Source organism: Corvus hawaiiensis, chromosome 1 (assembly GCF_020740725.1).
Source record: "Corvus hawaiiensis isolate bCorHaw1 chromosome 1, bCorHaw1.pri.cur, whole genome shotgun sequence".
NCBI lineage: Eukaryota > Metazoa > Chordata > Aves > Passeriformes > Corvidae > Corvus > Corvus hawaiiensis.
Window position 1 is genome coordinate 57,657,503 of NC_063213.1, and position 27,184 is coordinate 57,684,686.

Sequence of the window (27,184 nt, forward strand, 5' to 3'; positions counted from 1 at the left end):
AATAGGGGGAAAGGGAAGTGAGTGAGAATGCATATGGGAAATGTGTAAAAAGCTTTTCTTTTTAGTTTGCAAGCAGTTTTGATTTACTTTTTTTTTTTCCCCCCCCAATTAGTTGCATTTAACCTACTACAGTATTTTGTCCTCTCAAGTTCTAGGAGATATGAGGGAAGGGAGAATGTTTTCAGATGGAATCCAGCCACACTGGCACTGCCATCAGCCTGTGTGCAAAGCTGCCTTGATGGTACACCAACATTCTTACTACCCTCTTGACTTTCTTGATTGCTTCTGCTCAGGGAAAACCAGCTGATAATTAAGGCTAAGTAAAACCAGTGGGTCTAATTATCTGAGCGACACAACTAAAACAGGCCTCAAAGAACTAACCTGCAGCCTATAGACCCAAACAGGGGTGTTAGGAAGCTTCCACATGAGGTCAGAAGCAAAAAGTTAAATAATATAAATTACCTGTCATTGACGGTGCCAGTTTTGAGCATCTCCTCAAGGCAAAATCCACAGAACCCTTATTTGCATTAACCCCTTCCTAACACCCCAAAGGAAAAGAAAACTGGTCTGTACCACTTCTGCACTGATTAAGGGAACTCTGAAACAAGCACAAAACAAACAAGCTAGATCAGATCAGAACAGGTAGAAATCACTGAGTTTAGCCCACCTAAAATATGCTTATTTACAAGGCTTCCTCCGTTCATTTTGTTTTAAGTTCACTTTTCAATTGGCTCCAGCTAAATCTGCTGTCAGCTGAGAAGCTGTGGAAGTTTGTGACAAGTGGCTCAGACCTCAGAAATTCAGAAATACACAGTTCCAGATTCTACAGCTGCATATCCCATAGTGATGACTTCTAGACTCCACTGCCATGGCTTGTATTCTAATAAATGGGTCAGAGGTGGAAGGTCATATATCCTATTACCAGTCTCTGAACCATCCAGTTCCCCTTCATCTCAGCAGAAAAACGCAACATATTATCAGCTTCTTTTTTAATATTGCTTACTCAGGGGGAACATTCTGAAGTAAAATAATGTAGATATTCATTTTCATTGCTTTGAAGAAGACAGTAAAGGTCAAGTTCGAATTTTGAAATGCTGCTCTCTTCATATCGGTTATAAAGCCTGAAAGCAGTAACTCCACCCATGCTGGAAGAAGAGATCCCATTATGAAGGATATATTTCAGTACTGTATAATTCCTGAATGATAATCTCCCACCTCTCCCAAAAGAACCTGCAAAATTGAACTGAAATGTTTGCAACACAATCTTCAGGCTATGGAAAAATACAAAAGAGGAAAAAGAGCAGTGCTGTCTCCCGAAGGAATGGTCTCACCCAGACAACTGTGCCTAGAGCATCTGACAGCAGGTAGACCAAAGAAAAAAAGGAGCCTGTGAAGAAACAGAAAAAAGGAATATTTTTTTCCTCACATATATAACTTTAAAATTAGATGTATTTGCTACCACTTTTTTTTCACTGTTTTGATTATAATTAATCTTTTCCTTCCTATGAGAAAGGTATTAGTTTTTCTTAATGACTAGTGGTTGGTAGTTGCTGCCATATTTCATGTCAGTACAAAGATGTAGGCTGCTGAAAATATTTCTTAACTATTTCAAAGTTTAGAAACAATTCATGCTTAAAATTTACAGCAAATTATTGTGATCTAAACATAGCATTTTACCATACTGGAATTTTTTACTTCCCTGTATACACGACATATTTAAGGAAGAATTTAATCATTACCACAAAAGGTGAGAATAAAAGGCAGCAAAACAAAATACTGCAGTAGTCTCCTGCTCTCAGGCTGCCCATCTTCTCAACTAGCAAGTCTCTATTTATGTCATGGCCCCAATCTTTTGAAAATAAGTATCATTTTCCCTTTGATATAGGAATGATTTGTTAAGATATTCAAACAGAATAGTCTCTTGTATCTGTAAAGAGACTGAAGGTGCTTAATTTTATAAATAAGTTACAAATTTGAAATAAACTAGTGGATTTTTCTCAAAGAAAAAAGAAGTACTTCTTGTGCTGTGGACAAAAGCACTGAAAACAAAGGCATTGTTGTGGATCCAGCAGTAGCACATGCACATCTTCATTGTTACATTCATGTCTGAAGAACCAAGACAGTTTTTAAATAATTTATACTCATCAGGAGAATTAGGATAATTCATTCATGAACTTTCTGTCTTAAAACACACACAAAGCTGTTCTTACCATGTTTATGAATGATGACTGAATTCAGTAGCAAGAAGATGGTGACATGTCTCAGACATGACTTTGGATGAAGATGGGTAACTTTCACGGAAAGCATTTTTACTTTATCTAGAGGTTGGTACGTGTCCAACTCACATTAGACATTCTCTAGGATGATCAAAGACAGTATGTGACTCTTCACAAAGGAATTTGTTCGTGGGGGGACAGAGTTAATTGTTTTTCCAAGTCTTAAAGACATACAGGAGACACATGAACACACAATACACATATGCACCCATACAATTCTTTCTATATATGTAGTGGTTTATCTCCTTCAAGGGGAAGAGCTGTAACACAAGGAAACCAGACAACCTTCTAAAGTCGTTTTTTTGCAGTTTACCCAAAGTTGAAACCAATTCTGCTGAGATACAACAGTCATTTTGTACTTCTACGCGTTAAAAAGACCATGGATAAAACTGAAGCTGACTGAACTGGTTCAAACACTGAGATGCCACCTCGCTTTGGTATTTTCAAAATCCAGGACACAGCAGTGGAAAAACATACACAGAGATCTTGACAGAGACAAATGTCTTTGTGCAGATTTGAAGTCACCACTTTCATCATAAGACTGAATGATATTGTTGTCTAGATTATCCCCTTTGCAAAAGGGAGATATAATAAAGAAAAAACAATGAGAAGAACTAGCTAGGTTCTTTGCCTCAACATCAGAGATATCAAATTTTTATTTCACCAGGTGGCCACGGAAGATACTGGCACTTGGATGGGTGCATGAGGGTCTCCAAGCAGTTCCAGCTGAGACATGCCATCACTTGCTAGTATTTCCACTCATATTAAGAAGCTGGTTTCTGTACCACCAGTTCAATCCACTCCAATTGGGATATGGCCACGAGATAAAAAGTAATGCTACTTGGAGAAGGATTAACTTAGCTCTACTTTTTATGGTGGCAGAATGTGCTGTAAGAGAGCATTAAATTTGCATACAGCATAAAGAGACAGACTCTCAATAACTTCCACTCAAACAAGAAAGCCATGAGGGCTACATAAGGGTTCTGTATGAAGGGTTCTGTACATGAGGGCTACATAAGGGTTCTGTATCATTATATATGAAGAAGGATTGCCATCCTTCTTGTATCCTCCATACTCTGTAATTGTCATGTGTTTTCTACCCTTCCTGTCACACTATCAGGGACAGCGAGAGCAGCAGACCAGAATCTATAAAGCAGCAGTTCCAATTCCTACATTAAATAGGGAAGAGAAGAAACAGTTTTTGAGCAGAAGAAAACTGCTCTGAGCAGAAAGCCCCAGGAGCAAAAAAGCCAAGTCAGAGGGCCCTGAAACTCAGGTCAGAGGAATCTGCAGGCAAAAGCCATACTGAGAAGGGTTCAATAGCACTTGTGAACTAATGGATTTGCAATCTTCCAGCACTGGAACTAGCACAAGATCCCTTATCCAACACTTTCCATGTGAGCAATGAGGACGCAGAGACAACTTCTTCAGTGGTAGTAGGGCAGAGCCTGAAAGGTCTGCCATTAAGCTAACATAACAAGAATGAGGAAAGAATTCTTGATGGCAAAATGATCCTACTGAAAAAAAAAAAATCCTCAATGTGTCACCCCATTCTTTTCTTGCTTGAACTGTGCTCAAGAACAAAAGCCAGAAGAAGGTCACAGCTTGAACATCAAAAGTACTGAATGAAGATTCAATTCATACAGTCGTGTTCCATCTCAGCAGGGCACAGATAAAATGTTGGAGAGGGAATAGGAGGAGGACAGAGGAGATGGAATATTCTGTGGAACAAATTTAGCTCTATGAAACTGGATAATTTGGAATTTGCAGTTGTACTTCTCAGAAAAGCATGACACTTTTCCTACATGATGGGAGCTCATTATAGAGTTTAAAATTTATAACATGATTCTCAAAGGGAAACACCATAATTTATGCCATATTTATGTAATTCCAGCTCTCCTGAAGGTTTCCTAATTGAGAAAACTGCTAATTTGCTAGACAGTAAAAAAAAAACCTCAGAAGTAAAAAAAGGAAAGACTATGCTCAGTCTGTGAATATCAAGGTACAAAGAAACAAACAGGACAGACTTTTTCAACCTCTACCATTTCTGACCACCCTACATTGACATAAGCTTTCATTTGGCCCATGAAAAAAAGCAAATAGCACAGTACAATTTGGACGCACTGAAACGCAGGATAAAATATTATCACAACTTGCACTGTATATGAGACTAGAAAACTATCCACTCTCCCGTGTTCATCTTAGGTGACAAGGAATTCAGTTCACCTGCTTCAGCCAGCCAGTCTAACTGCTTTCAGGGAAAAGCAAATGAGTACTGTCAGAAAAAAAAATTAGCAGCCAGTCAGGGTTGGAGAGAACAGCAGGAGGGAAAGCAGAGTAAAGATGAAGCTCCTGCTGCTTCCAAGCTTCATATCACATTGCCAAAGATCTAACACACTTCTCTTAGACATACACAACAGCACATGCAGGAGAAAGCACAAATGAAACATAGCTGAAAATCGGAGCTATCAAAAAAACTTTCAGAAAAAATCTCCAGAAATTAAAGGCAGTTTTTCTATTCATGTTCAACAAAAAATAGTATACACTTCTCTGCAACATGAGAGGGTATTTAATAAGTAACAGCTAAAAGTCTTGGAAATTTTAAAAGTTGACTTAATTTCATGAAAAAGGTCCCAGGAACATCCTTTTCCAAATGCACTGTAGTTTTTGAAGCCCAGTCTGACTTAATTTGGGAACCTTGTATTCCTCTTTTATCTCGAGGAAACCCACAGTTTGGGTAAGGCTGCAGGATGACCATAAGAGAGACCAGATGGAAAAATAAAAATTGCTGGAGTTTCTTTACTTCTGAATACTTCTTGACCTTAAATATACAATGACACAGTGTCCCAAAGGTTCTTGGCTTGCGTGTTTTATTTTTAACAACACTGAAAAACAAAGCTGTTACGACGCCAAGCTCAATTGGCTTTGCAGGGGCTTTACAGTTAATTGAGCCGTAGCTATTTAGCCTGCAGTAGGCACCAGCTCTGCCAGCCCCGTAGGCAATGAAAAAGTTCCCCAAGCTACAGCCAAGCTACTGTCCTTTTCTTTCTTTACTTAAATGCTCCAAAGCAATGTGGCTTTTGGGGAGAGTGAGCTTATCCTCAGACTCTAAAAACACGGACACAAACCCCCTATAGTAACTCTTGTGACATCCATGCTCAGAATAGCTACATCTCCATCATCTTAAACATAATCTCTTGAAGTTCCCTGAGGCTTGTTGAGCCAGATACATGTGAAGCTTTTAGGCATTACAGTTAGGGAAATTTAAATTTCTTGACTGGACTTCGTGAGGGAAATCTGAAAGTCCTCTAAACTCTTTATCACTCAAAGCAGTTGTTAAGCTTCCTTATTTAAAAAAAAAAAAAAAGCAACCAAAAAACACCCAAACCAACCCTGAATAAAATGAATAGGTTTACATTATGTAGGTGGATGATTTAACTTCCAATTAAAAAAAAAAAAAAAAATTCTTTACTGGAAGACAAAGACAGGATCACTGCAATTTTCATGTTTACCTTCTACCAGTAGATCAACCAATGACTCTTAAAAAAATATAGGCAGATACTGTTTCACTGTGCCCTTGACCTACAGCATACAACCTTCCAGACCTACTCTAATACAGTGAATAGGAGGCTTATCACCATGAGTCATCTAAATAGTGCCATGAGGTCATTTGTTGACTTCAGTGTTATAAAGACCATTAGGCTACATATCAGTCAAAAATCACTGAGCTGGGAAGTGCATGCAATAATTCAGGTCATAATTCAGGATGAGGTCACAAGAATTATACCTACTGAGCCAAAATACAATTTTCTGGAGCTCTTCCTTAGATGGTATGGATACAGAATCTGCTATTTCTCCGGGATAATACAAAAGCACAGCTGCTTTACATCACTCACAGCATTGTTAATATAAATCAGTGTTTTCCACTGTACACCAATTAGGAACACTGGGCAATAAATTACACATTCACTTAGGTAAGAGCTTTCTCTTGGCAAACTTCTGATCTCCCTTGTATTCCTTTCTTAGCAGTTATTCCAGTTCAATTTTCCACAGATAAAAGTTTTGTGAATATTTATCCCCTCCAGCCTGACAATTTCAGAAAGGGAGGCCTCAGAAAACCTCCCAGCCTCAAAGAGGCTGTCTAGTATAAATATACATCCTGGGGAATAATATATTATATATTATAATATATAACATATATTATATATGTAATATAAATCTGGAGAATAAATGTGAACTCTCATTTCTTTCTTAGAGACTGTTTCAGGTTTTCATTTTTTGTTTCTCTTATAATCATAGAATGGCTTGGGTTGGAAAAGACCTTAAAGATTACCAAATTCCAACCCCGTGCCATAGGCAGGGACACCTTTCACTAGACCAGGTTGCTCAGAGCCTCATTAAACCTGGCCTTGAATCATTTCCAGGGATGGGACAGCCACAATTTCTCTGGCAAGCCTGTTCTAGTACCTCACAACCCTGGCAGTAAAGAGATTCTTCTTGATATCTACTCTCTGTCAGTTTAAAGCCATTTCCCCATGTCCTGTCACTACACGCTCTTGTTAAATAAAAGTCCCTCTCTGTCTTTCTTGTAGGCTCCCTTCAGGTAGTGGAGGACTGCAATTAGGTAACCCCTAAGCATTCTCTTTTCCAGGCTGAATAAACCCAATTTTCTCAGCCTTTCCTCATGGGAAAGGCGCTCTATCCCTCTAATCAACTTGGCGACCTCCTCTTGACTCATTGCCACCGCACAGTGAGATAAGGATGGAAGAGGCCTGAAACTCTGAAGACTTCTGAAGACGTTCTGTGGCCAAGAGTTAAGCATCTCGCTTCCCTGCTCTGTACCGGCACTCAGATGAACTAAGTTTTCTCCCCCAGCTCACAAAATAAACTTATTCAGTATGCACGATAAACTGCTCTTTAAAAATTAAAAACTTTCATTGAGCAATTCCTGTATTCTTTGTAATTTTATAATGCAAGACAGCAGACTGCTTCCAAAGCCCTTATGTGGTATTTCTGCTGCTATCCATACGTGGCATTAAGACCACAGCCTTTGACAGTGAAGTAGATGGAAAATTATTATCTGAGAAGCTGCCAAATGAAAGATGTAGAGACGGTCTATCACATGAGCACTTTTAAATGTGACACACAAATTGGTACAAATACATATAAATTACAACGTGTAAATACAATAATTAATAAAAAGAAAAATAAACTGAAAGTTGCCCAATCGTGGCATTTAAATGACAAAGTACAAAAATACCTACAAAACTGGATGATGCTTTGAAACACCACCTAGACCTATGGGAAATGAAACATTACCATACACCAAAACACTGGAATAGAGTTTTATTGCTACAGTAAGCAGCAATATTTCCAAGGGTGGAAAATGAAAAACAAATGCAAAAAAGTTTTCATGATTGGGATGAGGAAGAAAGAATTTTATTACCCAATAAAAGAACACAGTGTTCTGTCAGAAGCAAGGTGCTGATAAAGCCAAGGGATGTTTGTCTATATATGCATCCAAAAAGCAAAATTTTTGTCATGCTGGATATAAGCAATATTATTACCCAGAATGAAAAAAAAGATAACTACAGAACTGTAAATCAAGTTGTTCCCAGAATTAGAATCTACCACACAGTTCAGCATTCAGCCTAGATAAACATATAATATTACAGGAAATTAAGGGAATGAAATATCTGAGGTAAAAGTTACAGTCAGTGAACTTTTCTCCTGGCTGCTGTGGGTTTAATAATACTTCAAGTCTGATGCTGAACTATCTCTGAACAGTTGATAATGAGCATTACAGTAAAAGAATAAACCACAACCGCACTAACACAGAAAACAAAGAATTTGCTAATCTCTACACTACCAAATTTACTTTAAATGAGAAAAGAGCATGTAAAAGACTTTCAGACTCCACAGTGTCTCAGATATCACTGTTGCAGGCACATTTAGCCCACAACAGTAATATGGTGGCCTGAATGCCTCACATATTTGTTACCAGAAGATCTCATAGATTTACCCCACCCAGGTGTATACACCCAATCAGTTGTGCTTTTTTCTCCTTTTTTCTTTTGTTTTTCTTTTCTCTCTTCAAAAGTAAATTAGATTATGTCAGACTAAATGAGTTAAATTCAGAGGGAAACACCCTGTTAACTGCATACAATAAGCTGGTACCTCTGACTCAGGCCAAGTTGAAAGAACATTTAGCACAGGATACTTCTAAATTTTGTTCTAGAAATTCAATAGAGAGCTGAACAGCACCAATAAATATGCCACATTCACCTATTTTCATTCAAACCCATGTAACTTTGATGGTAGAAGAGACAAATCCATATTTGCTGTAAAAGCAGTCTTACTTTATAAGCTTTAATTGAAGTTTCAGCTAAACCTCCCCTCGGCCTTAAAATTAACTACTATTTTCCTTAGGCAGCCTTACTGGGTTTTTTTGTTTGGTTGGGTTTTTTTTACTTTTCCTTCCACTTTTTGTTTCAACCAAGTTAATGCTTGTCTCTACAGTCACACATTGATATTTATAGCCTTCATTTTCCCACTTCTCTTAGTCTTTTTCCTTTGTAGCTTTGTTTTACTTTGAGCTTCATTCTGCTGCTGTCACAACAGTAACAATATGCTTCCCTGTACACAGACAGCTACAACATTCCCTCAGCATGACCACTGCTTAGGGTTTCAGCCTGTAACTTCCCCCTAATTAACATCACACAGCATCCCCCTCAGGAGCACCGAGCAGGAATGTTATTTTCTCTCACTGCTTTACTCAAATGTTGAACTATTTTCTAACAGTAGTTTTAATTTACAACTAACTAAACTTCTGCCTAAATTTGCCTTGCATTGGTGGAAAATTAGAAAATAAGGAGTAAGTCAAGATGAAACCTGCCTGGTTTTGCCATTATGAGTTTGGAATTAAATGCCCTCCAACAGACCTCTGGCTCATACCACTATATATGCATTTTTCCATTAGGGGAACACTATTCCTCAGATAACTGAAATTAGAAGTTGATCTCATCTTCAGTGGTATTTGTCTTTGTTCTAATTGTCCCAGCCTAAATTACAGCACTGGAGCCCTTAGTTAGTCATCAAAGATCAAGAGAAAACTGCTTAACACAATGTCCCATTCTTACTGTTGTTCTATATCAAACTTATCAGATAATTTCAAGAGCTCATAGAAGCATTTCTTTTTTCCTTTTTCCCCCCCCACCCTTGTAGCTGACAGCAGCCATGGATGCATTACAGAACCCAGCATGTCCAAGATGGATTAGATGCTGCCAAGAGGAAAGCAACAGCTTCCTAAGGTCCTGCTAGTGAAGCCCGTGGCTGTAGCAGCTGTAGCAGTACTGTCAAATACTACAGGCCTGGCACAACATCAGTGAGGTTACTTTCTGAAAATTACATCTGTAATACAGCTTTTCTTACTTTTCTGGTCCTAATATTTGTTTCTGACAAAATCAAAACCAACAACAGAAAAGTCAAAGCCTAACTAAATACAGATTTTTACCCTTCCCATCTTCGTATCAGGTATGTGTGACTTCTACATGACGTAAAACACACAACACTGTACTTATACTGATAGCTCCTGAATGATATTCTGCTAGCAAGGAGACAAGATTTCATTTACCAAAAAAACCCCTCATAATTAACCTGTAATCCAAGTTTGACACCACCTAACCAAGAGTCTACAAGAGTTGAGAAAAAACGTTTTTATTATCTTAATACTCTTTGGATCTAGTCTCAGCTTAGATGAAGACTTAAAAATATAATGGATTCATACAGTCCTATCAAAATCAGTGAGACACCACACACTTAAATCCGTATTAATTATTAACTTCAAGGGCTTTTCTAGACAAGACCTTTGTTCTACTAATATTAAAGCACCAGAATTTTAACTGGCTTCAATCACAGTATTGTAGTCACAGCTAAAAAGAAAACTTCTCCAATGGCAGTGTGAGAAGTATTTTTATGCAAGTATGCCTTTATAATTTTAAAAAAATATCAAGTGGGAAAAATCTCTGTTCTTACTCCTAACAAATACTTCTTTATACTGAGCTCACACAACACACTATTTATGAAGGAAAAGGGATTATACTGCATTTGACAGTTATAATGCTATAAACTTTCATCTAGACCAAGCTCACATTGAAAAACCTTTTAAGTGTCACTAAAAAGGCACAAGAAATTCGTAATTACTATTCTCTTATTAAGTCAGTACCATATCAACTATAAACCTGAAGAACAATAAACATATTTGAAACACAGACTGTTATAACTTGAACTCAGCATTACAAATATTGAAAGCTGCACCCGTAACCCTCTGTTCACCTTGTTATCACAGCACAGCTGCAGGGACAGACAGCTCACAGATAAAATAGATATTATTATGAATAAATGTGTCAGATCATTCAATAATTGCTACTCAGATGAAGCAGTACAGAGGAACTGAGGAAATTCCTTCATAAATTGGCCACCCACGGTTTTCTCTCCTTTGTGAAAGAGCCACCTTTAAAATGCACAGTCTTGGGATGGAAATCCACAGTAGTTTAGAGACTTCTAACTTCAGGATGTCAATCAGATGGAAATCCACAGTAGTTTAGAGACTTCTAACTTCAAGATGTCAATCACATGAAACAAGGGGTTTTTTGCCCTGCCCACTCCAGAATGGGCTCATTGTACAGACAGACATACAGCATGCAGAAGGCAGCAGGAACACAGGCAGGAGTAAAGCACAAGGGAGCTACAGCTGCTGTGTCTGGGGCAGTCATGACCATGAAGCCAAGCACCTTACATGCAGGGCCAACTGTGGACCCTGTGAGGGCTGATGTTCTGGCACCTCCCTGGCCCATCTCACCCTGGGAATTATGCTGATAGTACAATTTTAAATGGTCCCTCAAAGTCATAACAGTTTCATCTCTTTAGTTCATTACCAATTGCAGCTGAGTCTGAATAAGTGGTGTGATGGTAAATAGTTTATTATTTCTCTACCAAGGCTCATTTTTAGTTCCTTCTAAGAGAGAAGGCCCACACAGAGAAGGCATATCCAGCATTTTCTGCAAAGGAGTTCGACACAGACTCAGATAAAGCAGTCGTCACTAGGGACCAGGAGAGGCTGACAAGGAAGGATAAAGGAGTGGAGCAGAAAGCTTAACAGGCATCTCCAAGCGCGCTAGATAAGAATCATTCCCAAGCCGTGCAACTTAGAGTCCGTGGGGAAGGAGAAACAAACAAAAGCTAGTTGCAAACTACACACAGCTTCTAAGGTGCCTGTAGTTTTGCTGCCTGATCTTTTGATTGCCTTTATCAAGAAATGCTTGTCAATGCTTCATGCTGCATATATATGAAAAATTACATCTCTCTTCATCCTAGGTGCTGCCTGCGGGCAAGAAGCGCATCTTACACAGTTCCCTCATCTTCTCGAGTGACTTCTCACACCCACCTTAAACGTGCTCTTAAGTACTTGTTTGTATAGTAAATCTAACAGGAGCCAAAGCACAGGTGGAGCTACATTCTCTAACAAGAACTCCCACACAAGAGGCTTTGTTTTTGAAGGACCAAAGTTTCTTCCTACTGAGAACGTAACCACGTAATTTGAATTCTCAAGCTATTCACTGTAGCATGGCACAGAAATAAGAAGTGCAATGTAATTACAAAAAACCCCGCATATATGATCACTAAATGTGAGTGCATACCTTCCCTGATTGCAGTAAATGGGGTTCCTTCCTCTTCTTGTAACCTAATCACCTTCAGTGCCACCAGCTTTCCATTTACCCTGAAAGGGAAAGAGGGGAGGGGAAGGAAAAATTTAGAAAACCAAAATTATAGCAGAAACAGTATTTCTCATAATAGAACTTGTTTCCTATCATGTACTTATTCAATTTCTTCCTGTCAATGCCAGTGATTCATTTATAGCACTGTAAGAAACACTTCATAGCTTCCATAATATCAACTTTATATTTTCAGACTCAGATGCAATCCAAGAAATGATCTCAGTTTTCTGTGAGTCAGTTTCCTTTCTACCACAGCTTTGTTACTGAAGCTTTGTTAAGAACTATCACATTGTAAAATTTGGTTATACAATATCTGTTCATTATTTGATCAGACTGTTCAAACAAAAAGGCATATGATTTTCATCAACCACTTCACTTGCATTATATCCAGATTTACACTGATTACCGCCTTCCCACTGCATGGCACACATTATTATAGCCTTCAAAAAGGTACAAAGTTTGAGTAATGAAATAATTTTTAGGTCACTCTGGCCATTTCCTGCTAGGGCAGGACTGTTACTGAGGCATATTCTTGACTACATGGCCCAGGCTACTTTTAGATTATAATAACTCTCATTTATAAGTTTAAAAATATTTTGTGCTCCAAGAGACAAATCTTTTAAAAAGGTCATTTTAGTGTAAAATATATTTGGCTTGTTTCACTTTTAGCATTCAAAATTTCACCACACATGAATTACATTCCAGGCCTTGCAAAAAAATCCAGTAGGTTCAGTTTATCAAATAAAATCTCCCAAAAACTGAACTAAGCTGATGTTCATTACCATCTTCAAGAACAAACTCATACTATCAAACTTTAACAGACTCCCCATGTATGACAAGCAATGGTGAGGATAAACTACCAAAAAGGCATAATACAGGGGCATTATTATAATTATTATTATTATTATTATTATTGAGATTTATTTCTGTGAAAGCAAAATTAGCCTTTACAGTTACAAAGCTCAAGGATGCATTGGAGCCTCTACACTCCTGTAGTCATGGAGGCAATTCCCTACTGAACTACAAGAGAGATGGCCCTAGAAGATGCATTAAAATTTCAAAGCAAGATGATATGCACAACCACCAACTCTGAATTCATCTTTCCCCCTCAGGCTTTTAATTTTTGCAGTTATATGAGTACAGTGACGGATGGCTACTGTCTTGTTTCTTCTGATTATTCTTCTTTTATAATTACCAAAAACTCATTAGCCGTATACTGAACATTGCACAATGACTCTGAGCAAGTTAAGAAACCCTGGGTATCAAAGGATGGTTTACTCATCACCTTCCAATTATTCATAATATTTCAGGCTGTCACCAGTTCAAGTCTCAGGCCACTAGTCACTGTTGAAAGAAAACTATCAGCTTAACTCTCCTGGATTTCTCCTTATAATTACCTTACATATTTTTTTATTTGGACTTAAATAGGACTTACGGCATCAGAAAAAGATAAGCCTTGCCTCAAGTAACTTCATGTGTCATGCTTAGACAGGAGAATGCATCATATTAAAAGCAGAAGGACTGATGACAGACATGCAGTTCATATACATGTGTAGTTTTCAATTCCTCTGTCAATACACCACCCTACCTATCACATACATATTACTTAGATATCTGGATAACTTGAATATTTTGCAATAGATGAAATAACTGCAGGAGAAATTTAAGTAAGAAAAGCAAGATCATTTTGCAGATAAAGAACAGAACAGATGCTGTGTTCGGAGAAGGCAATGCAAAATACAGTGGAAAAAAGCAAATCAAAGAGGTATTAAGGAAACAGGGATGTGGAGTCTCTTGATAGAGAAAGACAAATAACATGCAGCATTGTGTAGTTTATATTCTTTTTAATCTAAAGTTCTATATTCCATTGATTCATGAAGAGTGATAAATAACACAAACAGCAATAGTATGGCACTAATTTCAAAGAATTCACAAGTAAACACAGTAGGTGAGCTGTGCTCTTTAGTTATCATTGCCCCTTTGTCATTGGTACCTGTCATTATCTTGATAGACATCATGGCAACTATTAGTACTATCAAAATAATCAAACTAATCTCAAGTAATGTTCCTCTGGGATTTCATTCTCCTCCTTAATATAATTTATCTCCAATGTATCTATCTATAATTTCCATAATACAACAGCCTCCTTATTCTCATTTACTACTCAGTCATTAAAATCTTTTTTTTCATTTAATTTTCTATAAACAGAAGCATATAAAACTGGAGATGTGAGAAATTATGAAGTATCAATTAAAAAGATAGGGTGTATATTCACATCCTTTAATTATCCTCCCACTGATGCAATCTCAGGATGCAGTTAGATGATGCTGAAGAGATGAGCTAAGGGCTGCCTCAGGGTATAGGTTTCTCCTGCTAAATCCTTGCCACACATTCCTGCCACTGCCTTGTATTTGCTCTCATTTCTGCTGGACTTTACAATGAGACTGCTTAGAGAGCTTAAATAAGAGAAGACTGGCCCTTTCAAAAAGAATTAAATCATATTTTTAAAAAATTATAAAGGCATGAAAAAAAGAAAAAAACACTAGAAAATACATAAGAACTGGGTCTGCCTTTTGAGAAGCAATGTGTCATGGGATCAAGCCAGCTATGTCTTGAAAATACACCCTGAAACTTGTGATGCCATCTCAAAATAATATGGCAATTTCCTTAGAAACACTGAAAAAAGGAAACCTGGATAAAATTACATCTGCAACCTATCAATACTTGTCTTTGCAGACTTCAGAAGTGATCAGATAAGGTTAGCAGAACTCCTCCCAGATATTATTTCACATTTATCTTCCCCAACTTTCAAAGCATGCTCAGTATTTTCATTACTTTCAAATACAAGTAGAAAAACTGACAAGCAGACTTCCTCTTAGACAGTGAAAAGGCAACAGTGCTGACTCTCTTAACATCTAGGATTCATTAAACCACCTCTATTACTCACTGTCCAAAGCAAACAGTTTCACATCTTCTCAAAACAATACACTTCACTGGGTCAAGGATTACACTTATCATCTTACACCCATCCTGTCAACTGCCTCATTAGTTTCTATTAAGGACAATATTGACTGAAGAATTCCTATTTTTGAAGCCATCCTCCCTTCTAAACTAACTCACTTTCTCTTTCTCATCTAGAAGCCTTCAGAGAAAGTACAGAAGTCCTAAAGCCTCTCTAATCTTCACACAAAACTACTTTACTCTAGGCAAAACACTCGCAGCTGATGGACTGTTTTCTGATTTATGGAAATTCAGCACTTTAACATTATATAATCTCTTCTAATAAATTTCTGATTATATATGCAAAGTAGGCAAAAGACAAATTAGTCCAAATTGCTTTATGCAGAGTAAAGTAAAAGTCTGCATATTATAAAAAATACAAATAAGCCAGATATTACAAAAAATGCTAACATAATGTGTCATTCTGCATTTTCTAAACCAGCACATATCAACACTACCAAAATAAATACATTTATAAAAAATGACTATTTATGAGAAAGTAGAGAAGATTGGAAATTATTTAATGCTTTAATACATCATTAGGAACATATACTGATGAATATAAAGTAACTGATGAGTTAATTGGCTTCACTGGGGATAATGCTGATGATGCCACATAGAGAACAAAAGAGTGTAACACCACTATTTTCTCAAGTTCTTCAGATATATTTAGATGAAATAAATGTTCTAAATATACACATTTAAAAGAGTCAATTAACATAAAATCTGCCAATTCTGATTTCAATCTCTTTATTTAATACTGAGTTTTACCACTGGCTGGAGTTGAGGCTGTGCTCATAATGTGAGCAAGTGCTAAGCTGGGAACACTTCTGTAAAGAAAAATCAGTAGATGGTATTGGGATGATGCTCTAATGTGTGATACAAATTTCAAGAAACTAATTCTTATGAAGGAAAGTAACTTTCAATTTTTAAAAATACATTTACAGGAAAAGCTCAAAGTTTGATGATCAAACCTCAAGAATATCTGATTAGATCTACTCTATAGTGATATTAATGTCATGAACAGACACCTAAAACTCCTAACAAACTGTGGGGGCCTAATGAAATCAGGCTCTGCCAGAATTTCCTTTGAAGAAACCTGACAGAGGCACATTCACTGTAGAATTAGTCACCTCTGATTATTCTACCAACGAATAAGTAATTCCACATTGAGGGAAGCACTTCTTTTAATCATTATCATAAAAGACAGTTCAATGTAAACATAGTTTATATTATATTTTTCTTACTAAAAAGGACTTATGTTTCTAGTTTACAAAAGCCACTCCCAGTCCTGCTAAAGCCCTACAATGTAAATTCTCAAGGGACTAACACAGGCCCTGAATTTCTCTTTTTGAATCCCACCACCTTTAACCTCATCCTAGACAAAAGTTACCTTGCTTAAGTAGAAACCAGTGGATTAAAGATAATTCATAGTGCTGACATTTATTAGGGCTGAAAAAACATAAGATCAAAGAGTTTCATGAGAGATGAAAGATTTAAATTATTAATTAGTGCTGTCACTGGAACTCAGGACTCAAGGCAGTCTCATACAAACAGTGTGGCAGCCCTCACTTGAACAGGAGCAGGTAAGAGTTTACCTCCAGGTCCCTCATCCCTACCCCCCAGCCCACATCAGCTCAAACTACTCAGCAGCTCACCTAAGCACAGGGCCTGGACCTGACCTATGCCTGCCAGAAGGAATCACCTGGGATGGGCAACAGGGAAAGCAATGCAGAGCACCCTCCTCCTCCACACACCTCACATCTCTCCAGGCCCCACTGATGCTTATATACAGAGAAGTTGAAGACAAACATAGAGATATTCCTTATAAGTAAGGCAGCCTCTTACAACTGCACACACTGACAGTCACAGGGGATCTCCTAGAGATGCCACTGCTCAGCTAACTGGAAAATGCATTGGTGCACAACAGCAGCTGGCAAATTACGTCAGCATTTTCCCTACCATTCCAATCATGCATATATGGCCAATAAGGTACTATCCAGTAACCACCACATATATGTAATATAACTATGTTCTATTCTAGTTTTTCTACCAAGTTTTCCAGGGCAATACTTGATAAGTAATATAATAGACTTACTTTCTTCAGTTTTGTCTCCTGCTATGCGAGATAATAATACTAAGTCACTTCTTTAAACTGCTTTGCAGGGTGAAGCACAGCATATATAGTGTAATGTTCTTTTTATATATTCAACTACAGAGAAAAATTTTCCCAATCTTTCTTTTAAATGCTGAGAAATTCACTCAGAAAGTGATCAATATGGTCAATGATTCATCTTCTAGTTAGAATCCTAGTAACTTGTTTTAGTACTTACGCTACTTTAATAATTTTTTCCACCACTTGGCATTTTAGTTGAACATCTAGTTGTTATTAGTTTTCTATTTAGTTCAACTTGAAGTTCTTATTTTTATTAAAGAGTTGCAATGCTAGAGGTTTTTAAAAGCGTTTATGTACATACTTTATAATCCCATGTCATGACTTGCCTACAAAAATCAGTTAAGAAAATCAGTTGAAAAATGAGGGGGAAAAAAAATGAAAGCCTAGTTGGTAACCATAAAGTGCCTTTTCATAACCCATGAATATGTATTCCTTTTCCAGCCATCTGTTATCCTCAGATGAAAAGAGTTCCATTTGTAGAACACTAATTTCACACTATTTTCAAGAAATAAAGAAAAGGTTAAGGAATTTTAGGTCATTATGGCAACATGAATCAGAGTAACTTTGAAGTATCAGTCTAAATTAATTGGCCATACCATGAAGAAAAATGTTCCTGTGAACCGGACTGTTGTACATGAAACTTATCAGGGAGCCTGTGAACACACCACCTCACATGGGCATGGAGTAAAGCTTGGGGAATAACTAAAAAATGGCAGATTGACCATTGGAAGCTTATGGCACTTGCAACAGATTGAACACAAAAGACAATCCGAGAGTCAAGGAGGTTTCATGACAAGTAAAATAAATTCTGCAACTTCAAAAACAAAAGTCAGAACAACAATTAGTCCTGTCAGTCATCCTCAGTGAAGGTTTCAGCATCATAAATATAAAAATCAAAATACACAAACCATCCCTTTTCTTGTGAGCAGCCATCCACACACACATTTATGAAATACGATGGTCACCTATATTCATAACACACACTGCAATACGTCAGGCCAATAACAAATAGATGCAGTTCTCACTGATTATTCAAAGATTCCCTGCTGCCTCAAGAATAACACAGCATGGAAACCATGGCCAATGAAGAGCATGATGCCTCCCTGAGCATGATTTCTCTCTACTTTGCACCATGAACTCCCTACTGATTTTTAAGGTGAATAGTAAAAGGTACTGCCTTTGATGGAGATAAATGTTAAATGCCCAGACTCCCTGAAAAAATACATTTTATCTTTGGGCACAAGTTGGAGTCTCCTTGAAAACAAAAAATTCAGATTTTGAACTGAAATGGGAGAGGTGCCTTGACTGAAGGACTGCCCTATCTCTGCAGCCTTTGAGCTCTTGTTGGCAGCACCAGCTTTTACTGTGCTCTGCTCTGTACTCTGCTCTGTGCTCTGCTGATTTCTCATATTAATAGTTTAAAAGGATAGGGACCAGAATTCATTAGAACTAGTATTTTATTAAGGATAAACAGAAATGATGTAATTTTGTGATAGGGAAATTAGGCAAAAATGTCTTGGTTGAGCTGTTACAAATTCTACACATTTTTGTAATACTATGAGAACATGCAATTTGGTAAAGGTGCCCAAAAAAGTAAAGGTAGGGTAAAAAAACACATGGGCATTCAAGAAGCAGATCGAGAGCATAGTGGAGATACACTGGCGTGCCTCTCAAAACACAGACACATGCTGTGCAAGCAGCAGCCACAGATCACATCACTTTAACTGAGGCAATCTTTTTTAATTCTTTGCCTTGAAGGGCAACTGAACACAGTGGGAGAGGATGGAAAGCACGCCAACTCAAAATATTGCCAAAAGCACAGGTTTTTCCTTTAAGTGCAATATGCAGACTTCCCAGTGGGGGAACGCAAGGCCTCCACGCTGCTTTGCAAGGGGCTCTGGTTGGCAGCAGCTCCCTTGTGCTGTCACCAGCTTCATCTCCAGACTCACAACTCACATCAACATTTATGTGCCACAGATCAAGCCAGATCCCACTGCTGTATGTTCAGGTAAATTTATAATCAAGGTCAAGAGGGAAGAGGGTCAACAGCAGCAGGAAGACACACATGTCAATATGCAGACAGACAGCACTTCCTCAGCTCAGCCACACAGTGACAAGGTATAGGAATTCAAAGGGCACCCATTGCTTTGCACCTACTGTATGGCAAATGTCCAAGGTGTTAATCAAATACAGAGTCAGTGGACCTTGCATCATTTTTTTATAGTGTTATCAGCAAATTACTCGGCCCACTTCTCCAAAATTTTACATTAAAATAAATCCTTTCAAAATCATCAGAATTTCATGCAGTAAGAAGCCTCTTGGGATTTTATACAACTAAGTAAAATATGAGAATCTAGCCTGAATGAAAGTAGAAAATGAATATGCCAAGATGAGTTTCATTATACACGTCTGATGTGCAACACATGAAATCAAATAGATTTGCCTATTGATGCAACTGTCAGCCAGAAAGAAATGACTGCTTGGTTGTTTTTCCTATAAACAAAAAAGCCCAGCCTAAGTGAATACTGCTTCACTTTCCTCAATAACAAAGTCTTGTTCACTCTGCCGCTTCTTCACCCCAGGGATTCATTTTTATCTGACAACAAAAAGAGAAATCCATCATCCAGTAAAAGGAATGAGCCCATTTCATTTCGCTTTCCTGGAATACTACCAGAGAAGCTCAAAAATATAGAAAAGCAATGGGTTTTCTAGGAAGACAAGGGCTTGGTACCATTTATCCTGCTCCAAGGTGTAAAAAAGCCAGGATTGTTCTGAAAGCAAGTTACTGCACATATTACTTTAAATTTTAGGAAGGGAATGGCTGATTTAGTGTCTTTTCAGGCAAGTATGTATCTTTTAGACTCTCCAAATAGTATGCTAAGATTAAGAATGTTTTATTCCATCATTATGATCAGCAGGGGAAATAATTTTAAAAGCTGAAATGTCTCTCAGGAAACGCATAAAAAACACACAAACACTCCTAGATGCCACATGCGGCTGGTGACAAATATTGAGCAAAATAATTCAGAGTACAAAGCATCATTCAGCTCAATACAATCTTAATTTTTCCATCTTCAACTACCGTTAAGGACACATCTCAGAAACATTTTGGCAAAACAAAAAAGCAAGCATTAGAGTTAGTTATCAGGGATTTTCAAACATTATGGCCAAAATCCACTTGTTACGTATTACCAGCTCCAGCTTTTCCATCACGTGTCTTCATTCTGCATTGTGCCATGAGAGCTTAATCCTTCAGCAGTCAAACTGGGCACATACCAAAATAAACAGACCCCTCTTGCTCATTTGTATTCCCACTGAGTCTGCAGGTAGAGGAACACAGTGATGCATATCACAGTCTCACCCTATGTACCCATATGAGAATCTGGAAAAAAAAATCTCTATCTATCCCTGTATCATTTTAAGATAAAACTGTAAACAGTCAGAGTCAACCTGCCTGAAAAGCAGCAGCCAGGTTCAGGTCCCAGCCATAGAATCATGGAATTGTTTAGGCTGGAAAAGACCTCTATCATTGAGTCCAACCACTAACCCAAAACAGCCAAGCCCACCTCTAAAATATGTCCCTAAGTGCCACACTTGCACATCTTTTAAATACCTCCAGGGATGGACCAGAGCCAGTGTTGGCCCATCCATTTGCCCCACACCTGTCTACCTACATTTCCCAAGAGTATATCACAGCAGTGATGCACTTTCTTCTTTGGGGATACTACCTAGGTCAGAGATTCCTCAACTTCTCACAGGGACAGAAGAGGTAACAGGGCTACATTACCTCAACAAACAAGTCCTTTTGAAATAGCAGATAACACCTGTAGTGTTTCCCAAGTTCTCAAAATACAACCTCTTCCTGCTGTGAAGTAATTGAACTGTCTCTCTAGTTCAAGAAACAGAAGTCTCGACTGGACGTGCTGAATCTGGATAGTGCTGGATAATATGGAAATTATTCAATTCTCAGTGGGAAAAAAAATAAGTCAAATTCAAACTGGTGAAGGAATACTACTATAACAGTAGAAATGGTCTCTGCATATGAATTCTTATCCACACTCTAGTAACACATATTTTTTTTAAGAACACATTTTAAAGACCTTGAAGAAGATGTTACAAAGCAACAGGACAAAGTTGTACATAATTGTTATGACTCTCACTACTTATTCAGAGTGAGCTACTTATGATAGAGAACGCAGTGTGCCCAGTAATTTCAATTTACTCTACAAGTACCATTAAAATCACTGAAGTATTTCTTTCAGATTTGCAGGCAACTCTACTAAAATGAATATTTCTGACCAATCTACATTTCATAACATGTTCACAAGTCACTATTAATGCAATAGCTTCAGGGAAGGGTTTTGATTTTTTTCTAAATTTCAGTCTGTTCCACTGACTGACAGGACATCCAATGACTCTGTTGCCTTAGCTCAGTCTTACTGAAAGCCGAGACATATGGGCTGACTGTCATCAGATACTGTGATTTTGCTAAAGGGTTTTAGCAATAAGGCACAAGCTGAAATCTATACAGTTTTCTCATATTACATAGACCCCAATAAAAAGCTTATACGTGTATAATGTCTAGAACTTATGGTAATGCATAACTGAGCCATTAACAACACAATGCAATAGCATTTCCTTGAAGAAAGCTGCCAGTGAAAGCCAATACCTGCAGTGGCATGACATAAGTGTGAATATTTTTTCTGCATTTAGAACATGTTTTTATTCCTATCAGCTGTCATCATGCTCATCAATACCTAAGCAACTGAGAGATGAGGAAACTCTCATTCTGGTTTATTACAAATATTCAGTGAAAAAAGATAATTTTCAGTACCTAACCAAGTTAATGATCCTGGAAAATGTTCCAGTAGTTATTCTGTCCCATGACCATTGTGATATTCTCCACTGGAATGGCACAGTCGCCTCGTATCACTGACTGGCCAAAGTAAAGATATAATAAAGATATCACATGTACCAAATCCTTCTTTCAAAACTGCTTTATAATTATTGGAAATCTGATTATGCAAAGTTGATTAAATATGTGAAATGGCACAAGACACTCTGCTTCACAACAGGTAAGTCTCAATGTAAGCACTGGCTGAAGAAGAATATTTTAAGCATGTTTACTGAGTTATTTTATGCAATATAGAAGGACTTAGGGCATTTGGGGATAAAAAGGCTGTAACAAATGACATTAAAGTGGCTGAAAACATATTTGACATGTATAGAGTAGATTATTTGAGGTAGAGTAGTTGCAATGATTGTAAATAAACTCTTGTAAACAAACTAAACCTAGAGTAGTCCAAAATTCCATTCATTCCCTTCATGTTGTTTTATTAAAGTTTTATAATAATGATAAACAAAAGATTAACAACTTATCACATATATTCAGCATTGCTCTCAGACCATCACAAAACTCTACTTGACAGTATATTTTGCTTTTACCCCTAGAAATTAATTTGGTATGGATACCAAGAAAGTAGTACAACATTAAAGTGCAAACAAAACATCAGATTAACAAGGACATCATCTTGTTCTAATGTGAAGGCAATATGTTGCCTGTGCAATATGGTCTCAGCCTCTTTCACCAGAGCACATGGCAGTCAGTAGCACTTTGATTCACAGGGATCTATGTACGTGTTCAGCAGTATTAGTTGATACTTTCTGCTTATCTTCATTTACACACAAAATTAAATGAAAAGAAAACACCACTTACTTGCTTTTTCCTTTGTATACTGTAGCATAGGACCCTTCCCCTAGTTTTTCCAGTTTTTCATATGAGTCTGCTTTTCCAAACTTAGGGCTCGTAGGCTAAACAAAACAAAAAAGATGGTCTTTCAGCATGTATTGCACTCATAACATTAACTGCTTTGATTCAGCCTTTAGAGACCAAACATCATTATCAAGCCTTATGGATGTGCCTGTTTTCAGCAGCCAACAACAAAAAAAGAATTAATAGGGAAAAAAATTAATATTTACTCCAATAAAATATCATTCAGCAACCCAGATGGTAGCTGCTAATGTCAACCATACACTTACATCACTGGATCTACCAAAAAGATTTTATTATAAATCAAGGAGATGGTTCTGGTTTATTTTTCACATATATCATATCATAGAGAGAAAAAGATCATTAACAGCTAAAGCATCTTATCCATGTTTAGAGATCGAAACAGCAGCCTTAATCTGAACTGAACTGAAAATCAGAACTAATAGAGCTGTTTAATCATTTTTTTCTTTCTTATTTTTTTAGGTTAAAGCCCATCCAGAAACGTTGCTCTAAGTAGTCACTGTCCCAGTAAATGAATCATTGTTCAGAGAGGGGTCAAAATGCAACAGGAAAGCATCTTTAATGATGTCATCTTCTGAATTATGATTACAGTCTTCAGACTGTGGATATAATCACACCATATTTTAATGTACATTTTACATTAAATGTAAATTAAATTTACATTTATTTAAATTATTTACACTAATTTACATTAAAGTCCTGTATCCTTAATATTTGCAGCCTAAGTGAGGAGTCTAAAACTGCACCAAGCAATGATTCTTGCTCTAAGGGCCAGACAGCTCAGCTGGCCTTTGTGACAGACTGATACTTGCCCCCTTTTATACAGTCCTAACAGAGTACAACTCAACACTGCAAACAAAGGAATTCACCTGATATTAAAACTTTCCATTGAAATTCTGAGAACATGTTTGACTTTTTTGAAGTGCATCCTATTTTCCCACAGTTCCCCATCTTCCAGTTGTCTGGAAGGAAAAGGCGTTTTATTTTTCCTCCAAGACCAGGTGGACACTGCAAAAAAATGACCTGCAGCTGCCCTCAACATCACCTACATATCTTTTAGACTGCAGTGCTCAGATATCACAATCAAAAGATCATCAAGAAAGTCTGGAAGGTCAGCACTAATAATCAAATCACACACAGTGACTGATTTGATAGTACTCCTGTTAAACACTACAAAGAAAAGCAGACAAGCAAACCCAGCATGTGCAGGGTTGAATTCAACTGGGATGAGCCATGTGCAGCTTGCACACATGGTACCCTCACATTCAGGATCCTATGTCTGATTTACAAAAAGTATTCATGTATCAGTTTTTTGAAAGGAAACAAACCTTACAGTACAGGGCACATCTGTGTGTAAATTTTTGTTAAACCATGGCTGAAAGTTTTAAATCAACTGACCCTAAAAATTGCTTCTATTTAAACAGACAGGGGCATCCTAGGTAAGTTGACTTGGTGCCTCTTACTTGTCCACCACACCCAATTAACCATTAGCCAGAAAATGCAAACATTTTCTTTACTCAACTATTCTTCATTTGTTCTATGCAAAAATTCTGGCACTTTGGCAACTATACACCTTTTTTGATATTAACATTCCAGCTTTTTATCGAATGGTATAAAGACATACATGTGTATGTTTGCAAAATTGAGCCCTTTTTCCTCTCTCCAATACAAAGAACAGCCTATTATTTTGCTATCCAGTTCCTGAGTATTAATAGACTTACACAAACTTGTCAGCTCAAAACTCTCAGATCTTTTTCCTGCTACATTATTTGGAACACTTCATTATAGATAAGGCAGTAATATTCTTGGTTTCCAATCTGTGCTTAAAAAGGCATTCTGCCTGGTTAAAAACAAATTCTAGGATTTTTTAAATCACAGTTTTATTACAGATGTCACTAATAGAGGTGACTAAAACATTTATTCAAGTAGCCTTCTCATTTAACTATCCAATTATGGACTAATGCAACATTAAAAAAACTTCAGAAAAAAAGTGATTAGATGTTAAAATGTCTTGCATCTAATGAAGAGGGAGCAAAAAATATTTCCCAAATTGCAGGCTGCAATGAACGCACAGTGACTAGCTTTGTCTGGAGTGGAAATGCTGCCCTAGTTAACAGTGAATAGTTCACTGTTGGCTTCTCATAGCAAGACAGAAAAAGGACAGAGTTTATACATGTGTTTCACATCCATTCTTATTTTCACGCTGAGATTTACTTTTATTCTCTACCTCTGGAAACCATAATCTAAAGGTCACAACAACTTGTAAAGCCTTAACATCTTGAGAGGAAACAGGATGCCTTTAATCCATTACCACACAGTAAATCAGCAACAATAATTATTTCTACAACCTCAAGCTCATTTCTCTGTCATCCAGCTGCCAGAAGCACAGACTGAAAGTCATGACTTTTGACTCATTCTCCTCCTGGAAGTTGCTGCATCCTCATCAAGAACGGGCAAACCTCTAAAAGCTGGCATTGGCTGGATCAGGAGGACAGTTCATTCCTGAGGGTACAGAGCCCTGTGCCCTGGGCTCAGCTCTGCAGCAGCACGGCTGACCTGCCACCCTCCCCACACAGCCTCCCACCCTGTCCTGTGCCTGCTCAAGCTGGATACAAGCCTAGAAATAGCCCAAACCCAACGCTTGAGCTAGCCCTGCCCCGTGTGCAGCAAAACCACTGGGCAGACACCCTCCCCTTTCCAGGTGACAGCACCTCTGCAGTGGAGCTCAGCTCTGCTCCAGCTGCACCACTGGACTGGATTGCCCAGGTTCTCCACCATTAGATCTCCCTTTGCAAAAATTGACATTGTTTTTCCTGGCACTTGTAATCTTTAAAGGCTTACAGTTTTTGAAGGCATGTGGTGTAGAAAAGAACTTCAGAGGATTTTATCCAAAAAATTTAAATAAATTCTGAGGTAAATGAATATATATATTAATATATATAATTTGCATGATACTTCTTAATGAAACACCAAAACACTCAGCATATGCATTTACTTTAGAAAATAAAGGGGCAGATTAACCATTTCCCCAACATTTTCTCAATTTTTTAAAATGAAATCTCATACATTAATTCAAACTTCTAATTACAAATTGCCTATATATTAAGAAGTTCAGATGCTTCTTACATTTCCTTTTATTTCTGGATAATATAAATAATAAAATAAAGGAGGTGAAGACTGACTGAAATAATGCAAAAATAAGAAATTTTTCAAAACTTAAGTTTCAAGCTCAAAGGAATCAAAATAAAGGGCTATGGAAGGAATTTAAATAATTTGAAGTTCCACATGACTGCTGAAAACTATAACCATTTCAGCCTACTTTCCTTTATTATTAAAGTCTCTCATTCATCTGGGCATTTTTTCAGCTTCATGAATTTCATTATTCAGGTTTCTCCACATTAGTTTATCCTTTTCAACCATTTCTGTTTAAAAACTATGCCTTGTTACAGCGAGGTTGGCATCTTTTTCAGTATATGCTAATATTAAAATCAAACATAGAAAATTCACTTTTAAGTACAATTTCTTCTTCCAAAGTATTTTATTCATTCTGGTAAAATATATGAGAATACATTTACACAGAGATTTGTGTTTGTTAAATCACAGGAGTCCCTTACGATGCCTGGGATGTTGTTGACTGAAATACACATAATGAGTGAGACATATCCAGAGCACATCAGATGTACAGTGCTTGCATCAGCCACTGACAGACAGCACAAGCAGCAGACTCACAAAAAATTCCCCTGTATTTTACATAACTGATGCAATCCCCAATTTGACCCAGACAACATTTCTCAATGGAGGAGTACTGGTTTTAGCTGAACACATGTATCTTGATAAAAGTTTTATCAAAGCTTCTTTTTGAAGATCTAACCTTACAATACTTCTATAGCTACTATTTTTCCATTTCTCTTGCTCCTTCTTACTGCTTTTTAACCCTCTAAAACACTAACAGAGAATCACAGAATTAATTAGGTTTGAAAAGGTTTTAAAGATCACCAAGTCCAACCCTAATCCTAACACTGCCAAGCCCACCACATATGCCCCCAAGCACCTATACATCTTTCAGATATCTCCAGGGATTGTGACTCAACCACTTCCCTGGGCAGCCTGTTCCAATGCTTGAAAACCCCTCTATGTTCTAAACACCATTGGGACTAACTAGGCA

The 27,184-nt window shown here is 37.4% G+C and overlaps 1 protein-coding gene across 6 annotated transcripts in view; it reads right to left on the reverse strand.

The window, feature by feature from the left end:
* The window catches only part of CDK14 (cyclin dependent kinase 14), a 319,708-nt gene that overhangs the window by 200,773 nt on the left and 91,751 nt on the right, over window positions 1–27,184 (reverse strand). For all 6 annotated transcript variants that reach the window (XM_048305926.1, XM_048305957.1, XM_048305962.1 and 3 more), the window contains 2 exons: window positions 22,945–23,039; window positions 11,975–12,054 (listed from right to left, as the gene is read on the reverse strand). In XM_048305926.1, the coding sequence (XP_048161883.1) occupies window positions 11,975–12,054; window positions 22,945–23,039 (175 nt within the window). The remainder of the gene's footprint in view (window positions 1–11,974; window positions 12,055–22,944; window positions 23,040–27,184) is intronic.